The sequence below is a fragment of the Pelobates fuscus genome, chromosome 2 (genome assembly GCF_036172605.1).
Source record: "Pelobates fuscus isolate aPelFus1 chromosome 2, aPelFus1.pri, whole genome shotgun sequence".
NCBI lineage: Eukaryota > Metazoa > Chordata > Amphibia > Anura > Pelobatidae > Pelobates > Pelobates fuscus.
Window position 1 is genome coordinate 315,884,044 of NC_086318.1, and position 27,151 is coordinate 315,911,194.

General features: G+C 38.2%; 1 protein-coding gene across 1 annotated transcript in view; it reads right to left on the minus strand.

Annotated features, from left to right (window-relative positions):
• FIG4 (FIG4 phosphoinositide 5-phosphatase) overlaps positions 1 to 27,151 on the minus strand; it is a 493,827-nt gene that overhangs the window by 224,277 nt on the left and 242,399 nt on the right. The window contains exons 16-17 of the mRNA XM_063443525.1: positions 26,576 to 26,742; positions 16,596 to 16,734 (exon numbers count right to left, since the gene is read on the minus strand). Of these exons, the coding sequence (XP_063299595.1) occupies positions 16,596 to 16,734; positions 26,576 to 26,742 (306 nt within the window). The remainder of the gene's footprint in view (positions 1 to 16,595; positions 16,735 to 26,575; positions 26,743 to 27,151) is intronic.

Here is a 27,151-nt window from a genome sequence, read left to right on the forward strand (position 1 = left end):
CACACCAACACGCATAGGTTTGCCAAATGTGCCCACGCATAAATAAAATAAATAAGCAGTCCCCTTAACATTACAGCTAAAAATGTGGAAAAGTTAAGGACAGTGACATTGAAACAGTGCAATGAAATTAAAAAAAAAAAAAAAACAGAATAAAAAACCTGTTAGCGGAATTCGTATTAGTTCCAGTTAAGCATATCTCTCAACACTGGTCGGCTGTATCACGTTGATGCAGGTTAAACAGTGTGATATAAATTATAATATCCGTGTGTGCTTTCTTAGAGGAACCCCTGTTTAGAGGAAGTGTAATTCATAATAATTTCCAGGAATTAAATCCATATTTGTAAGTGTACTATTCCTTACTGAAGCCTATAAGGGCAGAGGCTGAAAGAACAATGTGTCCAATCTATATAAACACCCCCTGCTGTGCTGAGCACAAAATCATCTTTTAAATCTTTCACCATTAAAACTGAGAGGTATTTTTTTTTTCTAAGAATATATTGTATTTCTTCGTTAACAGTTTCATTTCCAACTTACCGGTAATGGTTAAAAACAGAATCTATCAGAATAAGTATTTCTGTTTCTATATGGCCAAAAATATAATCTGATGCTAATTATAATAATAAAGACAATGTACAATCTAATCTGATATGTGTCCAATACTCATGGTCACGGTTTGGGGCCAGAATGTGAATCTTTCAGTTTACTAAAAGAAAGCACCTAGTACAATAGCAATGACTTACAACAAATATGTTTTTATATCTGTTGACCAACTTAAAGGAACACTCCAAGTATGATAACCACTACTGCTTGCTTAAAAGATATGTCGGCAATATTTTACCTTTTTTTATATATATATATATATATATATATATATATATATATACATATATATATATATATATATATATATATATACATATATACACACACACACACACACACACACACCGGTATATAAAATTCTATACACAAATAGACTTCAGAAAAAAAAAACTCCTGAACTCCTGAAATCAAAACAAGACTGCATCAAAAAAGCCAAAAAAATTATATAAGGGTAAAAAAGAACACACACATATTGGAAAGCACTTACACATGTGCTTACAGTGGAGCTCAGCGTCCTAAAGCGGGGTGGTTTATCCCAATGATAAGGGTGGATATGCATGCTAACACCGTTTCATGATGTAGATATGTTGTTAAAGAAAACAGTCCATAATTTATTAATCTGCTAAAACATAATGTTTGTTTTAGAAATTATGAGATAGCATACCGTGCCATCCAAAGCACCGATCATTCTTCCTCCTCCACTCCCCAGCTTCTCATACCCCCCACCCCATTCTCCTTAGAATTGCTCCTTCATCCCCTTTTTCCCCTCAGCCTACACACGCTGTTCTCTCAACCTAGCATGTGTGGCAAAAGGCTACAGGGGAAGTGGAAAATATCTCGAAGTTCAAAATTATTCAGGTTGCTCTTGGCTGCTAGTGGGGATTGATAGAGGAATACTTTAGCCACCAAAGATATTTATTACGGTATACATGGAGATATGAGATTATGTTTAATTAAAAATAACCTATTTGAGTATATGCGGGCTGCACACCTGGGATAATCTATTCGCATAATGATATGTCAAAGAATGGACCTCTCTCTCCATAAATGAGTTTATGGCAAGGCTCTCCGAAATATAAATATCTCACATTTCCCCATAACTTTCCTTAATAAATATAATTTCATAAAAAACATCTAATTTTAGACAAGACAAAGCTCAATAAACAAGCGTTTAAAGGTAACTTAATTACATATCTTTAACCCCTTAAGGACCAAACTTCTGGAATAAAAGGGAATCATGACATGTCACACATGTCATGTGTCCTTAAGGGGTTAAGCAAACCAGAATTCCCATATACTTTTTCCACTATTCTGAAATTTCTTAAGCACAGAGGCATAAAACAATTTTGTTTTCTTATTCTTCTCGTTAGATTCCTTTGGGTTTTTAATAACAGGTTTGTGCTTCTATGAATGATAGAGTTGGTGATTAAAAAATAAACGATATAATGCTTATTGGGTGATAAAAGGGGGAGGAATAAGATCAGTGCGGGTTTACAGCTTCCTCTATGCGGTCAAGAACCTCATGTTCTCTGAGACAAAGTTATTAATAAATGGTTGTAAACCGTTGATCAAATAGGCAGAATATATTCACAGACAAATCCCCAGTCATATATCATGTACAACTCAATAAAAAATATACAAATCTGACTTTAATGGTGTCAATACTGTTAATTTTAAATTACATATTTAACAGTTTTATTAGAATGTAAAATTTGAAAGACCAGATGTGGTGTATAACGAACACAGTGATATACAAGATGTCAGCTTGACTTTAATATACAATTAATTGTTTTCGATCGGCGAGTAGGTTACGATGACCTGGCTTTTAATAACTTTGTTCCAGAGAACGTACTCTATGCAATAACTTTATCGTATTAGATTGAATTTATATCAACTTATCAGCTAGGTGAAGACTGAACCAAGCTATTATGGTTCACTGATAATATATGTGTGGTTGCATTGTGTCAGAGCCCATATATAAGTCAATGTCGACAAATGTGCCGAAGGTCTAACATTAAGACGGGTCACCAAAGCGAAGTAGAAAAAGACAGGATACAAAAATAAGTCTCATGGAGATTGTGAGACAAGGAGAAAAAGGTCTACAAGTAGACAAGAGGCATAGATATCAGCTAAATTAAAATGACATCAAAGTCACTGGCTAAATGTGTTTAATATGGAATAGGTGTTGACTTAAAATGGCGTTTTAGGTGGCGAAGCTGCATTGAACATGCGCTCTGTGCCACGAGCGCTAAAATACCTTTCCACAAGGTTTTCTACCTTTCCTCGGACCACCTTCAGTGCTTGAGCAAGACAGGACAGGTACCATGGGTCGAAAGACCAAGAAACAAAAGATGGAGAGGCCCCGTATGGGCCTAAACATTGGTAAATTATGGCGGCAGGCGCAAGCACAGCAGGGCCCAAGATAACCATCTACTTAGAGGTCTAGTCCGACCTCTCAGATAAGTCCTCAGAGGATGAGGTGGAAATCCCACCGGTCCAGCAACTACCCTGGCGACTGCCGCAGTGCTGAAGTCACTATTAGCTGACCTACAGAGCAACATATTGACAGATGTCGCTGATTTCCGCTCTGACATTCAGGGCCTGTCAGGCAGGATGGGTGCTTTGAGGATTAAATAAAGAAAAAAGCTGCGCCAAACAAATCAATAAAAATAAATAAAATACAATAAAATAAGATAAAAATAGTCCAAGTGAGAAAAATCCAAATAGAATAAAATAAAAGTAAATCTTAACTTGATATATCTTCTTTAAGATAAATATCTGCAGTGGTGTAGTCCTTGTAGTCCTTTCTAAGGTAATCCAATGATATGTGGAATTAAAACAGATATCCAAAATAGTGTAATAAGTTCTCTAAGGTATAATATATAAAAAAAAAAAAAAAAAAAAAGGAGAATGATGTAGCACTCACATTTGGTAGAGCTATGACCAGCTCTAGTGTATAAAGCGTACAGCGGTACAAATCCCCGCTTATGGGATACAGTGCAGTTTTCTTTTTCTTCTTCAGGGGTAAGTGCCACTCAAAGAGAATATAAAAAAAAAAACAATAGTGTTCTCTGTATAAAAGCAGTTGGAGAATAAAATGAATAAATTAAATGGTACTTCACAAAGGTGGAGCAGGCTGACTGCTCCTTGGTGACAACGTAGGTGGAATAATCCCCACCAAGGATTTCTTGGAGTCCAGTAGTATAAAATGCCAGGTGAAGAAATGTATATAAAGATTCTTGGCACAAGTAAAATAGTGACCAAAGAAGTCTTTAATAAATAAAATATACAATTAAATATCCATAAACACGTTTCGCCCACAATGGCTTTATCAATATGGAATAAAACATATAACCTGGCATGGTGACTTTAAATAGGGGTACAGATGTTTGTAAATGGTGCCTAAAACAGGTTAGCCAATCAGATAGCAGAAAATTTGATTACAATAAAACATTCATAGATATACTTAAAATACATATATATTAAAAGTTTACAGTAGTAAGTGTTGATAGCACTTTGAATTAAATAAAGAACTTTAAAAACGAGCGTTATATTGCATCTAATAACGTTATTTATTGCGGTCACATGAGGATTACCTCCACTGAACACACGCTCTAGATTGCAACACTGCAAAAAAAATTAATGAATTTCAGCAACAAAGCTGAAATGCGGGGGGGGAGGAGCGATGACGTAGGACGTGAACGCTGCACGGGAGTGCACGTCCTTGCACGCGGAGATGCTGGCGCCCTAGGGAGACGAGCCGAAGGACGACTGGTTAGCTGAGAGCAAGAGAGCGAGCTGAAGCCGTGAAGCCTGAAACAGCCGGAGAGCTGCCCATGCGAGTGTCCACTCTACACATTTATAGCCACACAGGGATACAGGTATGCCGGAGGAGCCTAGCCTAAATGCGAACAAGGGACGCACCGTTAAATATTGAGTGCGGACAGGAGTAGCGAGCGTCGAAGTGCTGGGTCCCTCTGAATATGCCCTGCGAAGAAATGTAAGTGCTGTTTGGTGGGGAAAGGAGCAGAGGGTACGGGAGTACTGAGGAAGCAGTGATTCCAAAGGGAATACTTGAGAGAATATCCCATAATAACGCAGTATTAAGGCACCAAGACCCATAATATATATAATATATATAAGAGCAGAGCACTACTCTGGTGGCAGTTGATTCTATGGCATAAATATTAGTAAGACAGGAAGAATGAATAAGCCTTGCGAAAAACAGATGAGAAAAAGAGGCATTAATAAAATTAATAAAATCAAATAAGAAAAAGCAAAATCTGCCTAAGTGCCCAAATTGCCTATTTGATACAATTAAGCACTGGGTCGCAAGCAGATTTCAGCAACCTCCGGATGGAGGCGCAAACGGCAACTGGCTAAAATAATATGAAGGTTTAAAAAAGAAGGGTATTTGAAAAATACAATTTTTTTGTTTGTCTCTTTAAGTACAACACACACGAAATAATGGCTTTAGCAAAAAAAAAAAAAAAAGCTTATGAAAGTGAACGTTATAACAACGGTGCAAGGTTTAAAGGACCAAGTGAACTGGACTAAAGGCTTTAAATAAGCTGTCTAATGATATAAAGGTCCAAGCGAACCTGGATTAAAGGAGCAAGAGAAACCTTTTTTTTTTTTTTGTCTCAAGATGGCTACAAGGAAAGGGCAAGATAATAAACAGCTTACAAAGAGGGATAGAGAAAAGAAACAAGAAAGCAAGACAGACAGAAGGCTTTCCTCTTCCGTTCCGCTGCATACACAGAAACAGGAAACAGACCATCAAAACGCTTCAGACTCCTCATCTCAATCATTTAAAGAGTCAGATAATCTATCTCCAAAGAGTATACCCACAAATTTAAGCCCAAAAGAATATAGCTCTGATGAATTACACATGTACCTTAAGACCTGTTTTGAACGACAACTAGAGAAAATTCAAAATGAGATCCATGAAGGCATTATGAAATTTAAAATGGCGCTATCACAGATGGAAAAAAAAACGTAAGCAGAATGAGGAAAAATTAGAATCGCTGGAATACCAGCAAGTTTCATCAGAAGACACCATGAGGAAGGCAAATCAAAAAATAGAAGAACTGGAACTTAAAATTGCAGATCTGGAAGATCGCTCTCGACGCAACAATCTTAGAATAAGGGGAATCCCAGAAAATAGTGATAAATTGCAAGACTATATAATGGGGATTTTTTCACAATTGGGCATACAAATGACAAATTCATCAAATGTTTTAGAAAGATGTCACAGAGTTATGAAACCAGATTTTGTGGCCCAAAGTGAACCTAGAGATGTGATGATCTGCTGTTCGTCATATAAAATGAAGGAACAAGTCTTAAAAGCGTCAAGACTTATTAGGCTGAAGGATCCACACAGCAACATTATGATTTTTCCGGACATTTCTTACTATACCAGGGCTAAAAGAAAACCATTTGCAATCTACACAAAGATTTTACGACAGAAGAATATTCGATATTCATGGCGTTATCCTTGTAAAATCATTGTTTCTCATGATGCAAGGTCATACTCTTTTTCGGATGTTACAGCAATCTCGAAATGGTTTAGAGAGCAGAATTTTTAATTGAATAATTCAGTAGATGGAGACAAAGGACGGAGGAGAGAAGCTGTATAATATAAAGATAAAAAAAAATGTATTCTTTTTTTCATTCTCTCCCTTTCTACACCCGGCCCAAGCGGCAGATAAAGAAAAAGAAGAGAGAGCATCAATGAAAAAGGACACTACTCACAGAAATACTAATGTTTATGATGAAGGACATGAGACTGAGATCACATGCAGGGATTCCTCCCAACTATGATCACTTGACACTTCAAATAGGCATTGGGAACTAGGGTCAAAATATATATAGAGGGATCAATTGTAACACAGATATAAGGAATTTAATTCTACACAAACAATCTGAAATTAGGATTGGAAATTATTTAATTTAGGATATTTCACGTTTACAAAGGTGATTCACTTAGATAATATTGGTAATTAAAGGGGAGATTGTTCTCTGAGTTCACAGTATTAAGAGGATGTAAGTTAACGATTGAAGGAATGACAATATGATAGTTTTTGTATATTAGGTAATATTATTACTGAAGGAATTAGTAATACACAATCACTAGGATCACAGGGTTTTGTCACTGAATTCAGTTTAGGAAGAGGTTGAGAGGGATCTCTGAGGATATAAATGACCTTAAATCGACAGTTCGTAAATAAACACTGGTTTTAAGATGAGGGATTAAATAGCGAAGTTTAATATTCAGACTTTTTGGCATCAATAACTTCAACTATAGTTATAGTATGATAATCTTAAGGTTTAATTTCTACAATTGGTGCTAGATGATAAAATATAGATAGGAGAATTTAAGGCTAAAAATGCTATATAGAAAATTGAGTGTGAGCAAACAGTTGTAATTAAGGATAGAAAAATATAGATTGACATAGTATGTTATTTATGGAATGGGATGCTTAAACACTAGGGATTATTTGAAATTTATAATGATTTATGGTCTTTTTTTTTTAAAGAATTTATTAAATATAAAGTGGTGATGGAATTAGGATAGAAATCATACTAAAAGAAATGGTTTATGTATATATTAGAAGCAAGATAATTAGCTATCAGAAACAAAAGAATATAGTATGTGAGGTATGATGTCAGAGAGATCTGGCTGGAGGAGAAGTGGAGGGAAGGGAGAAGGAAGAGACAGATATAATGATGGTAGATTGTAATAGAGAGGGAGGGAAAAAGAAAAGAAAAGGATTTTTTTTTTCTGTTTTCTTAAAGAGTTTTTTTTTTGTATTTTTTTTTTCTCTCTTGATGCCTAGTGACATCTAGGAATGTGCACCGACTAACCGGGGGTTTAAGGAAATTACTGGCTCAAATGTTTTCCAAGAGGGGCAGTTCAGTATCAAAATAATGATCCTGATTAGGATCTATTTGAAGGTTCTGTGAAAGAGGGTATACCACAGGACCATCCACACTTCCTTTAAGGGATGTCTATTGTATATGTGCTGTTTGTGTTTGTAAATGATTTTAGTTTTTTTGTATGTTATAAGTTGACGAAGTCTGAGATGAAAGATAAAATTCAATTATACAAGCTAGTAGTCAAGGAAAAAAAAGATATCCACCCTGTTGGAGACTTAGGCTTAAGAGGGCAGTATAAAAGAAACAAAGATAACCGAAAGGGGAAGGAGAAAATTAAAGATAAAGGAGGAGAGGGGGAAAGGGAAAGGAAAGGGAAAAGAAAAGGGGAAAAAAAAGGAAAAAGTAGGACAAGAACCATATGTTTAATGTTGTTTCAATCAATGCGCAAGGCCTGAATTCTCCACAGAAAAGGAAACTGCTATTTGATCATACTAGAAGGGAAAATGCGCAAGTTGTAGGTAAAGTTGTAGGTATTCAAGAGACCCATTGGCGCAGAGCTGATGAGGGAAAATTAAGTTTTAAAGACTTCCCTAGTTCAGTATGCTCCTCTTATAAAGACAAAAAAAAGAGAGGAGTAGCTATTTTTTTTCATCGACAATAAATGTCTCTATAAAATACATGAAAACTGATACGATGGGCAGGTGGATTATTCTTATATGTACAATAGAAGATCAACTTTATACAATTGCTAATATCTACGCCCCGAATACCTCTCAGATTCAGTTTCTATATAATTTTTTTGCGCAATTAGATAAATTCAAACAAGGTCGCACCATAGTTATGGGCGATTTTAATTTGGTAATGGACCCTAATTTAGATAGAAGGTCCGAAAAGTCCAAAACTCCCTCGAGGAACGTTATTAATCAGGCTAAAAAATTCCGCAATATAATACAAAATGAAGCCCTTCTTGATTGCTGGAGGATCTTTCACCTCACAGAGAAATATTTTACATGTTTTAGTAAGACTCATTGTTCATATTCAAGAATAGATTTTATATTTGGAGAACAAAATTTGATAGAAAATGTGAAATCTACGAATATAATTATGGTCACATGGTCTGATCATAATATGGTGAAAATACAACTAAAGAATAATTTCATAAAGCACAGATCAGAATGGAAATTAAATGATAAGTTATTAATTTCTAAAACTAATAGGGAACAGATTGCAAAGGCGATAGACATGCATTGGTTGGACAATGATAATAATGATGTGTCCTCTGTTACAAAATGGTGCGCATTTAAAAGTGTTATAAGGGGACACTTTATAAGCTTAGAAGCCCAGGCTAAGAAAAATCGTCAGGAATCCCTGTCAAGTCTATATATTGAATTAAGCGAATGTTATAAAAAAAACATTGCAGCACCTGTAAGAACTATATCGAATCAAATCAGGACTATAGAAAATAAACTAAATGAAATTTTGATCTCTAAAATAAATAGAAATCTACAGTTTATGAAAATAAATTATTATTATAGGGGGAACAAGGCAGACAAACTACTTACTAATAAAGTTAAAAACCTACAAAAAAATAAATTACCGTATATACTCGAGTATAAGCCGACCCGAATATAAGCCGAGGCCCCTAATTTTACCCCAAAAAACTGGGAAAACGTATTGACTCGAGTATAAGACTAGGGTGGGAAATGCAGCAGCTACTGGTCAATTTCTAAATAAAATTAGATCCTCAAAAAATTATATTAATTGAATATTTATTTACAGTGTGTGTATATAATGAATGCAGTGTGTGCGGATGAGTGCAGTGTGCGGATGAGTGCAGTGTGCGGATGAGTGCAGTGTGCGGATGAGTGCAGTGCGTGTGTGTATGAGTGCAGTGTGTGTGTGCAGTGCGTGTATGAGTGCAGTGTGTGTGTGTGTATGAGTGCAGTGTGTGTGCGTATATATTAATTGAATATTTATTTTCAGTGTGTGTATATAATGAGTGCAGTGTGTATGAGTGCAGTGTGTATGAGTGCAGTGTGTGTGTGTGCAGTGTGTGTGTGTGTGTGTGCAGTGTGTGTGTGTGTGTGCAGTGTGTGTGTGTGAGTGCAGTGTGTGTGTGTGAGTGCAGTGTGTGTGTGTGAGTGCAGTGTGTGTGTGTGTGTGCAGTGTGTGTGTGTGAGTGCAGTGTGTGTGTGTGTGTGTGAGTGCAGTGTGTGTGTGTGTGTGAGTGCAGTGTGTGTGTGTGAGTGCAGTGTGTGTGTGTGAGTGCAGTGTGTATGAGTGCAGTGTGTATGAGTGCAGTGTGTATGAGTGCAGTGTGTGTGAGTGCAGTGTGTGTGAGTGCAGTGTGTGTGTGTATGAGTGCAGTGTGTGTGTGTGTGATGCAGTGTGTGTGTGTGTGATGCAGTGTGTGTTTGTGTGTGTGTTGGTGGGGGTGGGCATTTGATATATTATTAATTATATATTTTTTTATTTTTATTATATTATTTAATTATTATTAATTTTTTTTTTTATTATTATTATCTTTTTTTTTCGTCCCCCCTCCCTGCTTGCTAGCTGGCCAGGGAGGGGGGCTCCTTCCCTGGTGGTCCAGTATCATTGGTAGTTCAGTGGGGGGAGAGGGGTGCTGGCAGAGCTGTACTTACCTTTCCTGCAGCTCCTGTCAGCTCTCTCCTCCTCCGCGCGGTCTGTGCAGCTCCCTCTGTCAGCTCCCAGAGTAAGTCTCGCGAGAGCCGCGGCTCTCGCGAGACTTACACTGGGAGCTGACCGAGGTGCTGAACGGACGGCGCGGAGGAGGAGAGAGCTGACAGGAGCTGCAGGAAAGGTAAGTACAGCTCTGCCAGCACCCCTCTCCCCCCGGTCTGTATTATGGCAATGCAAATTGCCATAATACAGACTCTGACTCGAGTATAAGCCGAGTTGGGGTTTTTCAGCACAAAAAATGTGCTGAAAAACTCGGCTTATACTCGAGTATATACGGTAATTACAAAAATAAAACAGGGAAATGTAACAATATTAGACCTTAAAAAAATGGAGAAGCATTTAGAGATTATTACTACAAACTATATAATCTACCGGCTAGATCATCCCAAGAGGAGATAAATAACTATTTTTCGAATATCCAACTCCCTAGGTTAGATTCTCAACTAGAGCAATTGAATCTTGACTCTATTGATGCTATGAAAAAAAATAAAGCACCCCGGGTCCAGACGGGTTCACAGACTCCTTTTTTAAAACATATAAGGACAGGCTGGCTCAGAGAATGGTAAACTGCTATAATTTAGCGATGAATACAGGCAAATTACCTAAAGAAATGTTGGTTGCAAATATCCTCCCTATTTTAAAAAACAATAAAAATCCAGAAGAAATAACTAACTATCGCCCAATAGCCCCATTAAATAATGACTATAAAGTTTATGCCTCAATTGCTAAAAGAATTAAGAATATAATCTCCTCTGTGATTTCAGAAGCTCAGGTAGGCTTTATACCAGGTAGGATGTCTTCTAACTATATTAGGAAGATATTAAATATATTCACAAAGATTCATGCGAATAAAACCCCTTTCTTAACGATGGCCTTAGATGGAGAAAAGGCATTTGATAGGGTCGGAATTTTATGCAGTCAACTTTAAAAGCTTTTGGGTTTTCAGGGCAGATTATTCCGGCAATCTCGGCCTGTTATCCCTTACCATTAAGTAGGATTGTTGGGGGGGGGGGGGGGATTAAGTCCGAATTGTTTATGGCATCGAATGGTACCCATCAGGGATGCCCTTTATCCCCACTACTTTATATTCTAACACCTGAACCCCTGGTATATGAAATACGAAAAAATCCTGAAATAACAGAGTTTAAAATGAGAGATAAAGATTTTAAGATAAGTCAATATGCGGATGATACACTGTTGTTTTTTTTTTTATTTATAATATTTATTCAAAAATAAAATTACAACAAATACATAAAAGCATATTTGTTTATCCCATACAACCTCATCAATCCAAGTGTATCAAATTTGCAACAATAGATAAAAACGGATGATACACTGTTAACGTTAACCAACCCAATTATGTCAGTCCCAGTTGCTATGCAAGTAATTGAAAGATATAGCCGTCTGTCAAACTATAAACTTAATGTTCAAAAAATGACGGTATTACCCTTCTATATGCAAGAGGAAGATTATCAATATCTAAATGAACATTATGCATTTAAATGGGAAAAAAAGGGATTTGTCTACCTTGGGATCAATATAGTGAAAAATCCAGGAAATATAATGATGGCTAATGTAATCCCTCTGTTTGGAGAATGTACTCAATCTCTAAAACAGTGGAATTCTATGCAGTTATCTTGGTGGGGTAGGGTTAATTTTATTAGGGCATATATTTTTCCTAGGTTTATTTATTTATTGAGGATGATCCCGATACAGATGCATCCCCAACGGCTCAAACTCATAAATAAGATATTTAGAGATTACATATGGTTTTCCAAATATCTTCTTATATCATCAAGCGGCTCAGCTGATGCATACCCTTCCCTTAATTAAACAGGATAGAATCTCACAAAACTGGTTTGAAATAGAAGATATTACTGCCCCATATAATAATGTCGGCCTAATGTGGCCTATAAGAAATAATAGTGGAAATAGAGGTGTTCTTCCGATAATCTGATAACAAAACCCCTTGTAAAGTTCTGGACTTACTTTAAAAATCAATCAGAACTAAGAAATAAAATATTACCCACTTTGCCCTTCAAAAACCTGGAGTTCTGGATGGAAAATCTAGATATGTCAGAATGGATTGGTAATGGGATCAAAAAAGTAGCGGATATATTAGAGGATAGTAGGATTATCTCCTTTGCTGAGATACGGAGAATCTTTGGTGTTTCATATTCACAGACTTTTAACTTTATAAGGATTAAATGTTTTCTGAAAAGTTCCCTAGGTAGTATATCGAAGTCATCCTCAATAACTAAATTAAATGAACTAATAGACTCAGAGAAAGACACAAAAATATTAACCAGATGTGTTGAGATTATGAAAAGTATAAAAGGACCTGTTCAGCCCCTATCTAAAATCAAATGGGAAAGAGATGTATCAATAGAAATCAATATAAAATAATGGAATAGGGCTCTTCAAACAGTGTACTCTATGGTACACTGCTTAAATATCAGGGAAGCTCATTATAAGCTTCTAAAACGATGGTATATGACACCAAATAAGATCCAGAAATTTTCGAAGGAAGAGATCTCAAGATGCTGGAGATGTGGTAATGAGGGGGCGAATGAACTTCACATGTGGTGGGAGTGCGCTCCAATTAGGAAGCGTGGGATCAATGTTTGGGTCATATAAACAACCTTTTGGATATCACGCATATCTGGACTACTGATATTTTGCTCTTACATTTAAACCTCCCACAATTAACTAAAGATAAGAAATATTTGCTGATGGCTTTTAAGATGTCCATAGCAAAAAACTGGAAAAAGACATCAATCGATTCATGGTCGTATATTAAGGCAATCATTATAACCCAATGTAAAATGGAAAGGGGGATAGCCTCCAATTTAAGTATTAATATGCGGCAATATGAGATATGGGATAAATGGATAAAGGCCCTCGAAAATCCAACAGAGGAAAGACTACTTAAGATTAAATAGGAATTTTTAGAAAAGGGGGAATCTAATATGAACTAGGAGCGGTATAATTTACAATATGAATGATAAAGTAAGAAATGTCAACTTTACTGTTTGTTTGTTTGTCTATTTTTTTGTTTATTATTTATATGAGAGTAGAGTTGGAAGTGAAGGACATTTAGTTTCCGGCACTTTCTCCTCTATTGAAGATTGTATGCTTGAAGTATATTTCGTGGAGAGCAGTTAAATTGCTCAATATTGATGTTGATAAACACGATGTGCAATATAATATATATGCTTCTCTGCAATTGTATATATATACATTTTACTGTTTGTTGTATGTTTTTTATGTATGTACAATATATTTTAAAAAATACCAATAAATAAATTCTCTCAAAAAAAAAAAAAAGAGTTTCAGCAACAAAGAGAAACGACCGAAAGCTGCTTTGCAGCGATAGTGGATGCAAGAAGAAAAAACAACATGAAAAATTGTGGCATAGAAAAAGGATGTACCTGCCACAGAAATCCTGATTCTATTAAGGCGATTACTAGTGGTAATGCACTCACCACGGCATGGCAAAACAGTGGGTCTAGAAGAATTGTTCAGGGTGCCCAAATCACCCAGTGCCCGAGCTGAACTACCAAGATACCTGGTGGTCCACTTCCAAAGTAGCAGGGAAAAGGCTGCAAATCTGGCTGCACTTTAAGAGCACACACCATATACGTTTGAAAAGATGTCACTCACCTTCTGTGCAGACTGGAAAGTACCCTAGTGTGGAGGAGATCAATGCTGCCTGTCACGATTCGGGGAACCCAACACGCTAACACACACACACAGAAAAGGTGCAGTACCGGACCTTAGAGTGGCCGGACTAAGCACACAAAGAATAGTCAGGAGATAGTCAGGATAATTTCCAATCAGAATTAACAATCACACGTGGGAGATATCTAAACCTCCCACAGTGATTGAGGCACTGTGCCTTTAACGCCGGGTCAGGTGACTGACCCCGGTGTGTGATATATTGGGCGGTCTCCCAGCGTGCAGCGTCATGCATGCTGCCGCTGGGGGACATGGAGGAAGGCACTGGCGGCATCCGGGGCCGGAAGGATGCCGCTCGCCGAACCCACGGGGAGGAGGGGACCGCGGACGGCTGGAGGGTGAGTACTGCGAGCGGAGTGCAGTCTCCCCTCGCAGCCGCCCGCGGAAACCCAACACTGCCATTTACATCCCTTCTTAGGAAACCTGATAATCCATATAGATGATGACTGGCATGCATGCTGGCGGTCCTTCAAGGCAAAGAAAAATAAAATCTGGTCCACGACCTTCCAGAAGCAACAGCCCTGTTAGCCACACCGAACCTAACCTAGGACTCTCTAAAAAGTGCTGGTTCCGGAGCACTTACCTGAGTTCTGCATTGCTGGAACACTGAGAATGCAATCCCATTCACCCCTTTGGTGAATACCTCACACTTTCATCTCGACGTGCGCTATAAGCTTCAATCACTCTTCAAAGATAGTGCCCATACCTAGTTCATCGATATAAGTGATGCCTTATACGTACCCAGGTCGAAACCCATAAACACACAGCATATCACTATCCACCACAAAATAAAAATGAATAGGTAATTTTTTAGGTATAGGCATTTGTCTGTTGTTTTTGCTCAACTGTTGACAAAAGCGCTTATTCTTCTTATTCTTCATACATATTTGATCTAAATGTACCTGTGATTTGAACTTAAAATAAAGAATTTCAAAATTAACAAATGGCCCTTTAAAGAATAATTCTCAGCTGCCGGTCTACTTTAATATACTCTATGTTGCAAATGAAATTAAAGACACAATCTAAACATACCCACTACAGAGCATTACAGTTATTATAATGCAAGAAGTCAATGGGCAAAATCTTGATTTAAGCAATTCAACATAAACCGGGAGATGGGGTAAGGTGGGGGCATTCCTTGGCATCCAGGTGCCATCCCTCAGACTTTGACATTGCAGTAAGCTATTTCATTTCCTAATTACATGTACAAATATGAAATATTTGTGCAAAATGTGCCAAACACATGCAATAATAGGCTGTTAGTGCTAGACTGTAGACCAGGGGTCCTCAAACTCTGCCCCCCCAGATGTTGCTGAACTACAACTCCCATGATTCTTTGAATTACATAGATAGCCAGAGAATCATGGGAGTTGTAGTTCAGCCACATCTGGGGGGCCGGAGTTTGAGGACCCCTGCTGTAGACTATAGCAAGATTCAGCTGCATGAAATCACTGAAACCATTTCTGCACTGGTACTCCCTTGCTAAAGTCCAGCGCTCACAGCCTATCACTGCACAGTGTGAGCACATTTTTCACTTTGCTGTTTCTTTGTTTCATTAACTAAAACAACTACTGGCATCTATACAAGATATGGTTGAGATGTACTTTCGGAAATTCCAACGCGGTCAATGCATATTTCTTTTTCATAAAAATGTTTTGTTTGTGAAAAACGCAAAAAAAAAACTGTGCTGCTTCCCTAGAACTTATATTATTGGAAATGGACATTGAAAATCACTTATAAACTTTTGTTATCCTTTCTTCATTTTTTTGAGATGCACCTTTTTTTTTATTATTGTATTAAAGATTTGGCAATTTATATCATAATCTAGTTAAGACAGAGCAAAGTCATGACAAATATGACAAATGTGGAGGAGAAACAGAAGCATTGTTTCATTTCTCCTCTTCTCTGTATGCGTTCTCTGTGCTGACTGCTAGGTGCAAACAGCTTATATAACAATGATTGACAGGAAGGTATAATGGAGGCACCCAGTTGCTGGATAACTAGGTGTGGATTTCAACATTTGAATTCATTTTTCGCACTTCACAAATGCATACTTCTTAAAAACACCGACAAGCGACAATTAAAAATCCTGGGAGGTGACAGTGCTTCTTCAAATAAATGTTTTCCAGTTCTTTGAAAACTGCAATCAGTGTGTAATTAAACAGTGTTTCAATATGTTCTAATGCACTCAAGTGTTTTCACAAGGAAAAACATTTTTAGTAAGAGTTTAGGCTTGCAAGAGCAGGACCTTTGAACTCTGTGCCAATATCTTTACACATGCATGTTATGTTACATTTCCCATAGATCAACACGTTTAAACCCCTGTTGCACAAAACCACAGGACTTTCCGATTTCACAAAACAAAATTGATATTAACGTTAAAGGGATCGTATAGTGCCAGGAAAAGAAAGCCGTTTTCCTGGCACAATCGATTTCTAAGGTTTCCGCCTCCCTCACACCTACCCTCCCTTGACCACTAGAGGTAGAGTTAACCCTACAGTGGTAATTACTGCAGTTTCTCAAAAACTTCAATAATTACCACTGTAGGGTTAAGGGAAATAGGGCAATGCACCCAGACCACCTCAATGAGCTGAAGTGGTCTGGGTGCCTACAGTGCCTCTTTAACAATCACCCAAACACTATCAAAATCAAGACAAAAGAAATATGATTACCTTCGCTTTGCTTGAGGAAGTTTCATTGTGTTCTTATGATGCAAATAGAAATCTGTGGGGAGCTCCCAAAGATGGGGTTTGCCCTCCACTGGATGGAAAACCCCGAGGAATAGATTGATGGAGTCTTGTCTGTCTGCATCTGTGACAAAACACAATTTATTTTATTTATTCCTTATTGTCCTTTGTAATTCTGAGAATATCAATCAGAGGGAAAGTAACTGTGCCATATTACAGTCATACCATAACATAATTAATGAACAGGGTACAATATAAAAATGGTAACCTCAAAGAAGCATATTCACTGCAAAAGATAGAAACTTTATATATCCCAGGAAAACATACATAAAAAAGTAAAAACAAAAACAATCAATTAATTTAAGGAAACATAAGATCAAAGGTTAATTGGCTAAAAGAAGAAACCACAGAGACATTAAGAAAGAGATGCCATTTCTTTTAATATATAAAAAAAAAAAAAGTTACACAACACTTTGGTAAAAAAAAATAAAAAAATAAAAAAAAGAACGTGCAAGGTGCATTAAGAAAGAAAACCCTCATCATATAGAATATAATAAATATTTTCTGAATATAATTTATAAGTACTGTTCGTTCCGTATGCTGTTGTAAGAAGTAAGTTAGTCAGGATACGGTTTAACCATGCAGGTTTCAGAATGTATTCTATGAATAAGGCATATAGAGTGATTACAAAATTGTATTCGGTTGTAATTAGTATCATTTAAAGATAACTGGATATTGGGATTTTAAGAGCAGCAGATAACAAGAAGAACATGAGTCCATACAGAATCGACTGAAGAACAAAACTCATTAAAACAAAAAGTCTTTCAAATCAGCAAATATCTATGCCATCTAGAAAATCTAGGTTGCATTACCACCTTTATTGCACCTTGCATAGGTCAGGTGAAAGCCATTCTTCAATTATGATGTCACAAACGATAGATTGATAAAGGTCATGGTTGATAACCGAACGTTACCTTGTTACCTTGTTACCTTGTTGAAATGCATGGGGGGGGGGGGGGGGGGGGGGGGGAGAACTCATTGCACCCGTATCCTACACAAGGAGAACAAGTGTTTAAAGTGTCCCTTTATAGGATGTGATATTTTAATAGCATATTTTTTACATGCATAATGAACCTTTAGGTACAATTTTATAGTTTGCAAATTTACTTTTATATTCTCTAGAAGATATGATGGATATAACCATAATATTAAATTTAAGGATGAATCAGAAAAATAACACAAAAAGTAGGGTGATAGGGGGGCGGGGCTTAACCGTGTAACAAAGCAGACGCCCTTTTCCGCAGCTCCAACAGTGCTCTGCACAATCTGATGACTATCTTGGGATACACAACCCATCCAACGAAATCCACACAAGCATCTACACTCTGGCAACACCCTGTGTCGGCACATGCCATGCTTTGCCATTACCGGACAGAGCCGGCGACGGAAAAAGCCTGCGGCGTACCATCTCCCTACACACCTGCAAAAACTACTGGGGCACATCCCCTTCCAGCGCGAATCGGACTGGATCACAGAAAACAACCTACCTGCTGATCAACCTTCAACCATGGGGAGACGCTCAGAGAAGCCTCCGCCAGGTACGCCAAGTGAATCTCAAGACATTGGGGCTCTTTTGCAATGCCAGGCCCAAAATGGAGACTTTAAAAGCTACCAAACTGCTTACAATCGATTAATAATAGCCATTTTTGTATGTTCTGGTTCAGGTATGATAAGCCCATACATTCCCAGAGCTATTGTCCCAAATATTTAAGAGTACTGAGAAAGTGATTAATTACTTTCTATTTATCTTCTTTTCTCAATGAATGCCCCTGATGTAGAATTATTTAAAAATCTTTATTGCACCAGTATTGAATTATTGTACTAACTCCATTTTAATCTCACATAACCTCACATTATGACAGACCCTCCATTTTGTCTACATTACATGACAGAATTTCCTAACAGCATTTAGTATAATGAATAGAGACTGTATTTTCTATAAAGATATGACTAACCCCGGAATTGCTGAATCTCCTGTAATTTGCAACATAGTATAATCTGAAGGCCATGAGAACACTGTACTAATGAAATGTTCTATTCATAAAAGAACCTTGCACCTGATCATGAGACTGACATCACTAACTACGTAAAATGACGCCCAAGCCCCCCTTTCCACCGAGTAAACCTCATGCTGGGAAAGATGGCTCTTGAGCCATCCGTCCACACCCGTGTCCAGAACAATACCACCTCCCGGTGGGAGGACACCTAGCTAGTCACTCAAATCCCTGAGCCAATTAATAATATTGATGGGTGGACACTGACGTAGCCACTTAACATTTAATCCAATTAATGATGTTTATTTGTTATTATCTGATATTCAATGATGATGTCATTTTGCCTTTAAAAGGGTCTGCATACCCGTTTTATAACCAGATGCCATTAAATTTTCTGAAGTGCTTTTAACCTGAACTCCATGTGTCAGTGTGAACTTACTTCTGCGTATACGCAATTTAATCATCTCAGATTTGGACAGGAACAGATAGACATTTAAACATATTTGTTTATTTCTAAATTAATCTACATCACCCCCATCCCAAATACTCACATTCTCATGTCTACTCAATAAGCTCTTGATTTATATTTTCCATAAAGCATCAGTGTTACTTCTAATAATGAGGAATAAGTGAATGGTAATCATGTCTGCAGAAGGAGCCCACGTGTAGAGCTATCTCGTGGGACAAGTAGAGCCCAGTGATCTCAGGTTATAATTGTCTTCCAGGTTGTACAGATTTAGAATGTGAAAGTATTAGTATTCCTGCTTTTGTTGAGAGGCAGAAAACCAGTAGACAATGCCCTTAGACGTATAATTACCATAAGAAACATAATAAGATGTTGGGGTTATAGTGGTTAGAGTGTTCCTCTACGTGGGACATTCCTCTCTTGCCCTGGAAATATTGAGCTTATACAACCACTAAGATCATAGGGAATGTCTTATCAGATGTGACAAACACACAAAGTAAGCTTTGTCACATCCCATTAAAATAGCATGCCCAGACATCACTGATGTTGTAGGAAGCTGAAGGTATAGTATGGAGACCAGCAAGGTCTGAAGAGACTCCACAGGTTCTCCCAATATCCTTTCAAGTGCCTGACAAAATGTATTGTACACCTATAGGGGAGTTCATATTAATATAAAGGTATGTAATATAGAAACGTAGAAACATAGAATGTGACCGCAGATAAGAACCATTTGGCCCATCTAGTCTGTCCAATGGTTAAACAAAATCCCACTTATCGAGTTTTGATAATATTACATTTGTACAGTAACTTAACAAAAATAAATGAAAAACCTAGACGTATGAGGTTTTTCCAAAATCAGATCACATAAATCAATCAATTTGGATGTATTTTTTTCATTAGCTGTACCAGTTGCAAAGTATAATACATGATACTATTAAAATGTTTCCTGCATACTACACTTTTACTGCAAACTTTAATCATAACTATAGATACAAATAAATATATCTAATCCAGTATCAAAAGACAACCTTATCTGTACTTTATGTCCTAAATGTCACATGTGGCAGTGCAAAAATAAAAAAGGAAATGTTACTTGGCTGACTTTATCACAATCCAATAGCTAACTAAAGGTTTGTTATTGGTTGTGTTAAACTAGGTTTTAAAATTCTACACTTTGCTGGGTACGAAATGCAGCACATTGGTGTCCACGTCCCTTGTATTACTCACCCCAGTAAACACTGAAATATTGTTTACTGGGATGAAGGAACCGTCACTTCTCTGGAATTGTTTGTTCCCCTAACACGAAAGAGGAGAATTACAGTTGAACAAGTAAATGTTAAAATTCTAGGTTTTATTTAGCTGTGCTTATTAACATAGACAATTGTCTTGATCCTAAAAGTGTTAAATAATTATACATTTGGTGTAATTTCCTGTTCTGCAAATATTCACTGAATTAATCTTACATGCATGGTTGTTACAGAACATATATTTGTGGGTGGTTAACAAAGTGCCTATACCATTATTCTAACAAAACTTAATTGCATATGACATTTTCTTTGCCGAAAATGTTAATTGCTTAATCAGAAAAAAAATAACAAAAAGGCAAACTAATTTTCTACATATATGCCTAATACATTTTCTCGATAAAATGGCATATACATATTCATTAGTCAACTTACTTGAACAGAGACAAAAAATAATTCCCATTAATTTTAGTTGACAGGCCTACGTTTGAATCAGTCATTATTTTTAAATAGAGGGACATATTGGAATGTTGAAAAGGCAACATGAAAAGTTATACTACACCGTAGGCTTTACTGATGGTGTCATGGCCATCTTGACCCAGATTCAGAACCTAAGCCAAATTTCTACACTTAATACAAGGCCAGAAAACAGAATAATAAATATATTATATAACAGTCTTTAGAGTTGGCTGAGCTTAATGATATGCATATTTGTATACACATATATACGTAGTTTTGGTTTTCAACCTGTAAATAATATCGTACGATATTCACTAAAACATCATAAAAAAAAAAACCACACATATAAGACAGATAATGGTGCAATATATTGTTTTAAGTGCGTATCTTATATAAATGGTGCATTGCATATCTACTGGTATGGTGAAAGCATGCTTTCTTTCAGCACCTTCTTCTGTACACATCGAAGGTTGGTGACACTCGCACACGCCCCAGCCACCAGGCATATATCTTTTCACGTTGAACATGTAGATCTTTAAGTGGAGTGATCTAACCGCATGGAAGGTCACCAAAATGGTGTGGTAGCATCTGTTTGTGAGTTGGCCACCTTGGTAACACGTTATGGCTATGCAAACACATTGGTGGGCAAAGCCAATGCACTCAAGCGCACGCTCTGTTGGAGAATGCCGAGATTGTTAGTATCTGCGCATCTGTGGGTTATCTTTAAATATTCACTTGTTTAATTTGAATATATACTGTTTGGGGCACCATGTGTTTTTAACCTATCCTGAGAAAAGTCCAATAAGAGGACTGAAAGTCAACTTTTATGTGTGTGTGTGTGTTAGTGCCTTGCAAAGATATAACAGTAATCAAATAAGTTGAGGTAAGGCATAACAAGAGATACATCGATCCTGCTTGGCTATTCTTTCCAAACAAACTAAATGTATGCTTCCAGATAAGTTATGTATCATCTCCGTAACATGGCCCATTAAAAACTATAGTATGAGATAGGATCCTCCAAATGTGAGAAGGATAATTATTCCAGAATTCTCTGCTCCTCCCACTGGCAGCCACCAGTAAGCCATATAGCCAAGCAGACTTTAAGGTAAAGCAGAAGGAAACAAAACAGAAAAGAAATAAACAAGAAAAATGGGCAGGAGCAAAACAACAAGAAACCAGCACAAAGTGGAAAATGATGGGCCCTGTATACCATTTACATTTTTTTTTTTTTTTTAACATTAATGTTGTCACAGTCCACAAGTGTCAAAACATCTGAAATAATATATAAGAGAACATAAAACAAATTCAAGAAATTACTTTTTTTTTTAAGAATTAAAATACGGTAAATAAAAAGAAGATGAGCACATGCAAGGTGCAGGAGACTTGACTGGACCAAATGACTGTAAAACCTTCCTGCCAAATGTAACATCAACAGATGTAACAAAAGTTAACAAAAGCATTCAGACATGACAGAATGTCCACCTGGCACTTCTGCTCCATGGAAGCCTCAAGTTTGAAGGCCTAACAAGTAGTCACCCCTCTAGGGGAGTGGGTGGTGACATGGCCGATCCAAAGTATATTTGTCAAGGAATAGACTTGACTAATTAAAGACTTTAGCCAAAGTCAAAGATAGCTGCTGGATACTTTGAAATCCTTCCAAGGTAAAGAAATTATAACTAAGAAGGGATTGTATTTTCAATAAAGGCTTGGAAGCCTACATATAGTACTTGGCACTCTGACCACGTCCAAAGAATGGTCCTTATTGAATATTGCCATATTCATAAAAAAGGAAGGGACCACAATTTCTTGGTTAATGGAGGAAAAAGAAACAACAATAGGAAGGAAAAAAAAACATATTGGTAATGATGGAAATGGGGAAGCACAGGAGATTTTCCTAGCCAATGAGATGACCAAGAGAAAGAGAACCTTCCACATCAAATGTTGAAGGTATTGTCAGTGCATAGCCTTCAAGGGTGAATGCTGACGCACTCTAAAAACCAAAACGTACAGCACTCTGGGGACTTAGAAATAATACTATCAATAATTATTAAAAGACCACCATCAAACATAGGCTCACCAAATATTGTGGTTGAAATAAGCAGAGACAAATTTCTGAGCCTGTACTAGGTTGTCAATAACAGAGAACCCCACACTCCAGGGGGCCCGGCTGCAGCCACGACCCACGTGTCTGAGAGGAGGGGAGAGCTGTGCTGCTCCCCTCCTGCCTGTGTGTAGCGTGGCCGAGCGGTCTGTCAGGAAGTGCTCACTAAGAGAGAACTTCTTGTCAGACCGGGATGCAGCCCCCAGTGTTCCTCCTGTCATAGGGGGGCACAAGAGGTGGCCTGCTGGCCACCTAATGGACCCCACCAGCGGGTGGCTGTGTTCCCGGCAGAGGCGGCAAGGGAGCTCTGTTCTCCATACTTTGCTCCCTCGCGAGCAGTTTGCTGATGTCGCGGGAGCCAAAATATGACTTCAGGGCAATTTTCGCACCGGGGCCCTGTGGTTTCTAGTTACACCTCTGCCTTGCACTGAAGGATATGTTAGGCTCAGGCTTCACATGACATACCTTGCTATTTCCCATCTCCCACCATTCATGATTGTCTAGACAAGGGATCTTCTCAAGCAACATGCCATAGATGTCTATGATATTTTATTGACCATATGTGAAAAGATCAATGGAGGATACAGTGGTCTCAACATCTTTTCACAAACACCTTTTGAAACATTTTTGCAACAATTTTTGCAACACCATTTTGCAACTTTTTGCTCTCTCGTATGTGTGAGAGTAAATCCTCTAGACAGCCCCTGTTACATGAAATTAGAGCTGAACTAATAGTGATGAAGAGAGAAAGCTTAGAGAAAGTATACATGCCATGGACCCAGGGATGCAGGACAGTGGTTCCTCTTGCTTGGGTGGGGATTTTGCAAGGGGCATTTGTTGTGCTCATTTGTACAATAAGCAGGTTTCAGATTATTTGAGATGTATTTAGTTGATCTAATAGAGAACAAGGACTTTTGTATTCTGTCCACATGCTTTGTTAACTCTGGGAACAGGACCTGATGGGGAACTGTATGTATTGCTAATTACAATATTGTATGCTAATGACCCTCAATTGTATCCAGGCCCCAACTGAAAGAGCAGGATGCATGTCCAAATGTGTAATAAAGCTATCTACTTTATTAGATAAACTAGTACATAAGGTAAATAAAATAATTAAAGCAGTACAAAACCACTTAATGCTTTTCACCAACAGAGGCTTGTTCACAAAACGTGATTTATAGTTTAATCCCACATGTCAATCACAGCATATTACAGAATTACAGAAACAACATTTTCAATTCAAGAGGCACAAATTGTGTGTACACGGTCATATAATTGTACTTCAAAACTTTTTCTTAGCTCCTGTGTAATTCTTTTGCATAATAATTCAGCATGTTTTTCTGAAGCTACTAAACAGAAGATGTCCAGTAAATCACTCCCAAAATTATAATATATCAAAAACAAATATTTTCCCACCCGTCCTGGGTGGTATATTTATTCCTCATTCTTGGGTCCTCTACCAGAGGCCTGGGTGTCTCAGGGTTTGGCGCAGTATGTTCTGGATATCGATTTCAGATGGTCCATCTGGAATCTGTTGAAGCTATGCCCCCAACTTGGGAGTCACAAAAATGTTGTGGTCTGGTATCCCAGTTATGGAGTCACAAGCAAACACAGCACAAGCGTGTCATTAAATGTGCTTATGCTGTGCAAATCAAATACATGTCTTTTTTTCTCATGCAAGAGTTCTTCAGCAGGGTTCTGGAAGAGAATTGAACTAACAAGCTCACTATGAGAAGGGTCGTTCATTAGTCATTGGTGATGACAAAACACCCCATCTCACTGGGCCCGCTGTGATTAAAAAATGCCCATGCCGGGGGGCGGAGCCTAACTGCCGAGCTGGATAGACGTGCCGAGACACAGCTCCGGCTCACAAGCGACAAAAATTGGATATATACCCCAAAAATCGGAAGACACACCAGCAAGGCAGCAGGAACACAAACTGGGAAACCTGGGGGCACACGCAGACACCCGACTTGAGACGAAGTATGCCCGGGAACCCGACCAAGCAGATGAGGCCTACCCACGGTCAAACCGAGGAGAGGCGGCCGCTCTCCGTACAGGTGAAGCCTGGGACTGAATCCTCAGCAAAGCCACTGCCTCCCCCCCCCCCATGGACCGGCGGGGGTCATCCCGGTCCTCACTAGACATCTGGGGCAGCCAGCCAAGACCTCTCCTGCGACATGACTCCGAGAGGTGTAAAAGCAGCACTCCACGTGGCGCAGGCAAAATGTCGACTGGCGGCATCCCGCACAACCAGCACAGATTGCATGTAACACAAAGACATCCAGACTTATCGCAACGCCTAGAAGCCATCTTTACTAGATTCTGGGACAAACTGAAGGAACGGCAAATGAAGTCTCGTCGCGACTTGCCCTCACCACAGCCAACAGGGGAGCAGAACCACAGGGGACAGGAGGTGAGAGGAAGACCCTCAGGCGCACAACTGCCGCACCAACCTCCCCATCCATACCCTGCCCCACCCGGGATGCGAATCACAGGGCCAAGAACCCAGAGGCATTACCCACGCAGGCGGAAGCCTAAACCTCTCAAACAACGACCAACTGTCAGACCCCCTGTTACCCCCACAAACGGAGACAACTCTAACCCCAAAGACGACCGAGCAGGCGGCCGAGAGATGCTGGATTGCACGAAGGCCTGGGGCTGGAGGGATACCCTCCTGCACACATACACCGCGGAAGACTGCGGAGCTCCACTGGCGAACCTCTGCCACCTCCTGAGAGAGGGCATCGGATGACGGAGATGCCCCCCTAGGCATCCTGACTGTGCTGTCACATGGACATATCGTAACCATGCTGCGCCACTTACCAGATCCGAGCAGCAGGATACACGTGAGGTCCCCAGACCACAGTGAACACTCTCACAATGATTTATCTTATGCTAGCCAGTTTCCATTTAATTTAAAGTGGTCTAAAATGTTTAACCCACCAGAGTCAGGCTGCACACACACTTACACCTGCATGCACGCAGGACGACATACTGGCATAGTTAGACGCAACCCGCTTTACTAACCTAGCCTACCACGGCTTACTATGATAGAGCAGCAGCCTAGTTAAGCGTGTCACAAACACAGTTAGTTACGACATCTTTTGTTCGATTTTTTTTACCACTATGAATCTCCTGATACTCCACCGCTGGCTGAAACACTCATTTACTCCCTGCATAAGGTCACTCCAGACATCAGTTATTGTTACTAATAATGTGCAGGACAGCAATATGAATATAACCCTACAGTATGAGCATGATTATATTATATAAAACTGTGCATTTATTTTTTCTGCCATGACGTTGTATAACAGTTTTGTTTATCTCGGTTTGTTGTGCTGTCGTGGCTCTACAGGCCAAATTGTAAAATCAAGCACGAAAAATAAAGAATTAAAAAAAAAAAAAAATGCCCATGCCCCAAAAAAATTCAAAGTCCGTCCATGAACATACATACTACATACATACATGATTGATCGTAACACTAGACACAATATCACAAATAATACAGTTTAAAAGAACAGATCATCATTATCAGTTGCGTAATGTGTGGCAGATTTTCCCATAAAATGCATGAGATAAGTATCTCATATTATCAAAATTGTTGAAAAGATTTAGCAGCCAATTCTGCTGGTTCCTACCTGAAAAAGCATTGCTGTAATATCTAGACAGTGTCTGCATAATATCTTTTGAATGCTGTGTCCACGGCGCAATCTTTCTGTAGGTTTTCACTCTGTGTACAAGCTGGGAGCCACCATACTGAAGAGACAATGTGTCGCCGTGATCCTCATACAATTCTTCAAACAGCCTGGTGAAGAGAGAAGAAAGTACATTTTCAGCAAACACAAAGAAATAATTAATTTAGTACAAAACTCTTAAAACAAAAACACAAAAAAAACACAACCTCTGGAACATGTAAACATTAGTTACACAGAGTTTCACGTGAAAAAGAGGCATTATTGAAGACAAATGTTTGCCTGTCAGAAAAAATCAGTTTGGCAACTGGATTTAAACAGTAAATAAATAAAAATGTATAAATAATATTGAGATTACTTTATAGAGTATATATGTAGAGATAGAGATAATATTTTACTGAATTGTACCCATGGTGTTCTCTTTAGAAAAGATAAAAAGTATAAAAAAAGTAATCTTATTTATATTTAAAGAGGTACAAACACAACTGACTGCCAACATTCAGAGACATAAAAAAAGAGACA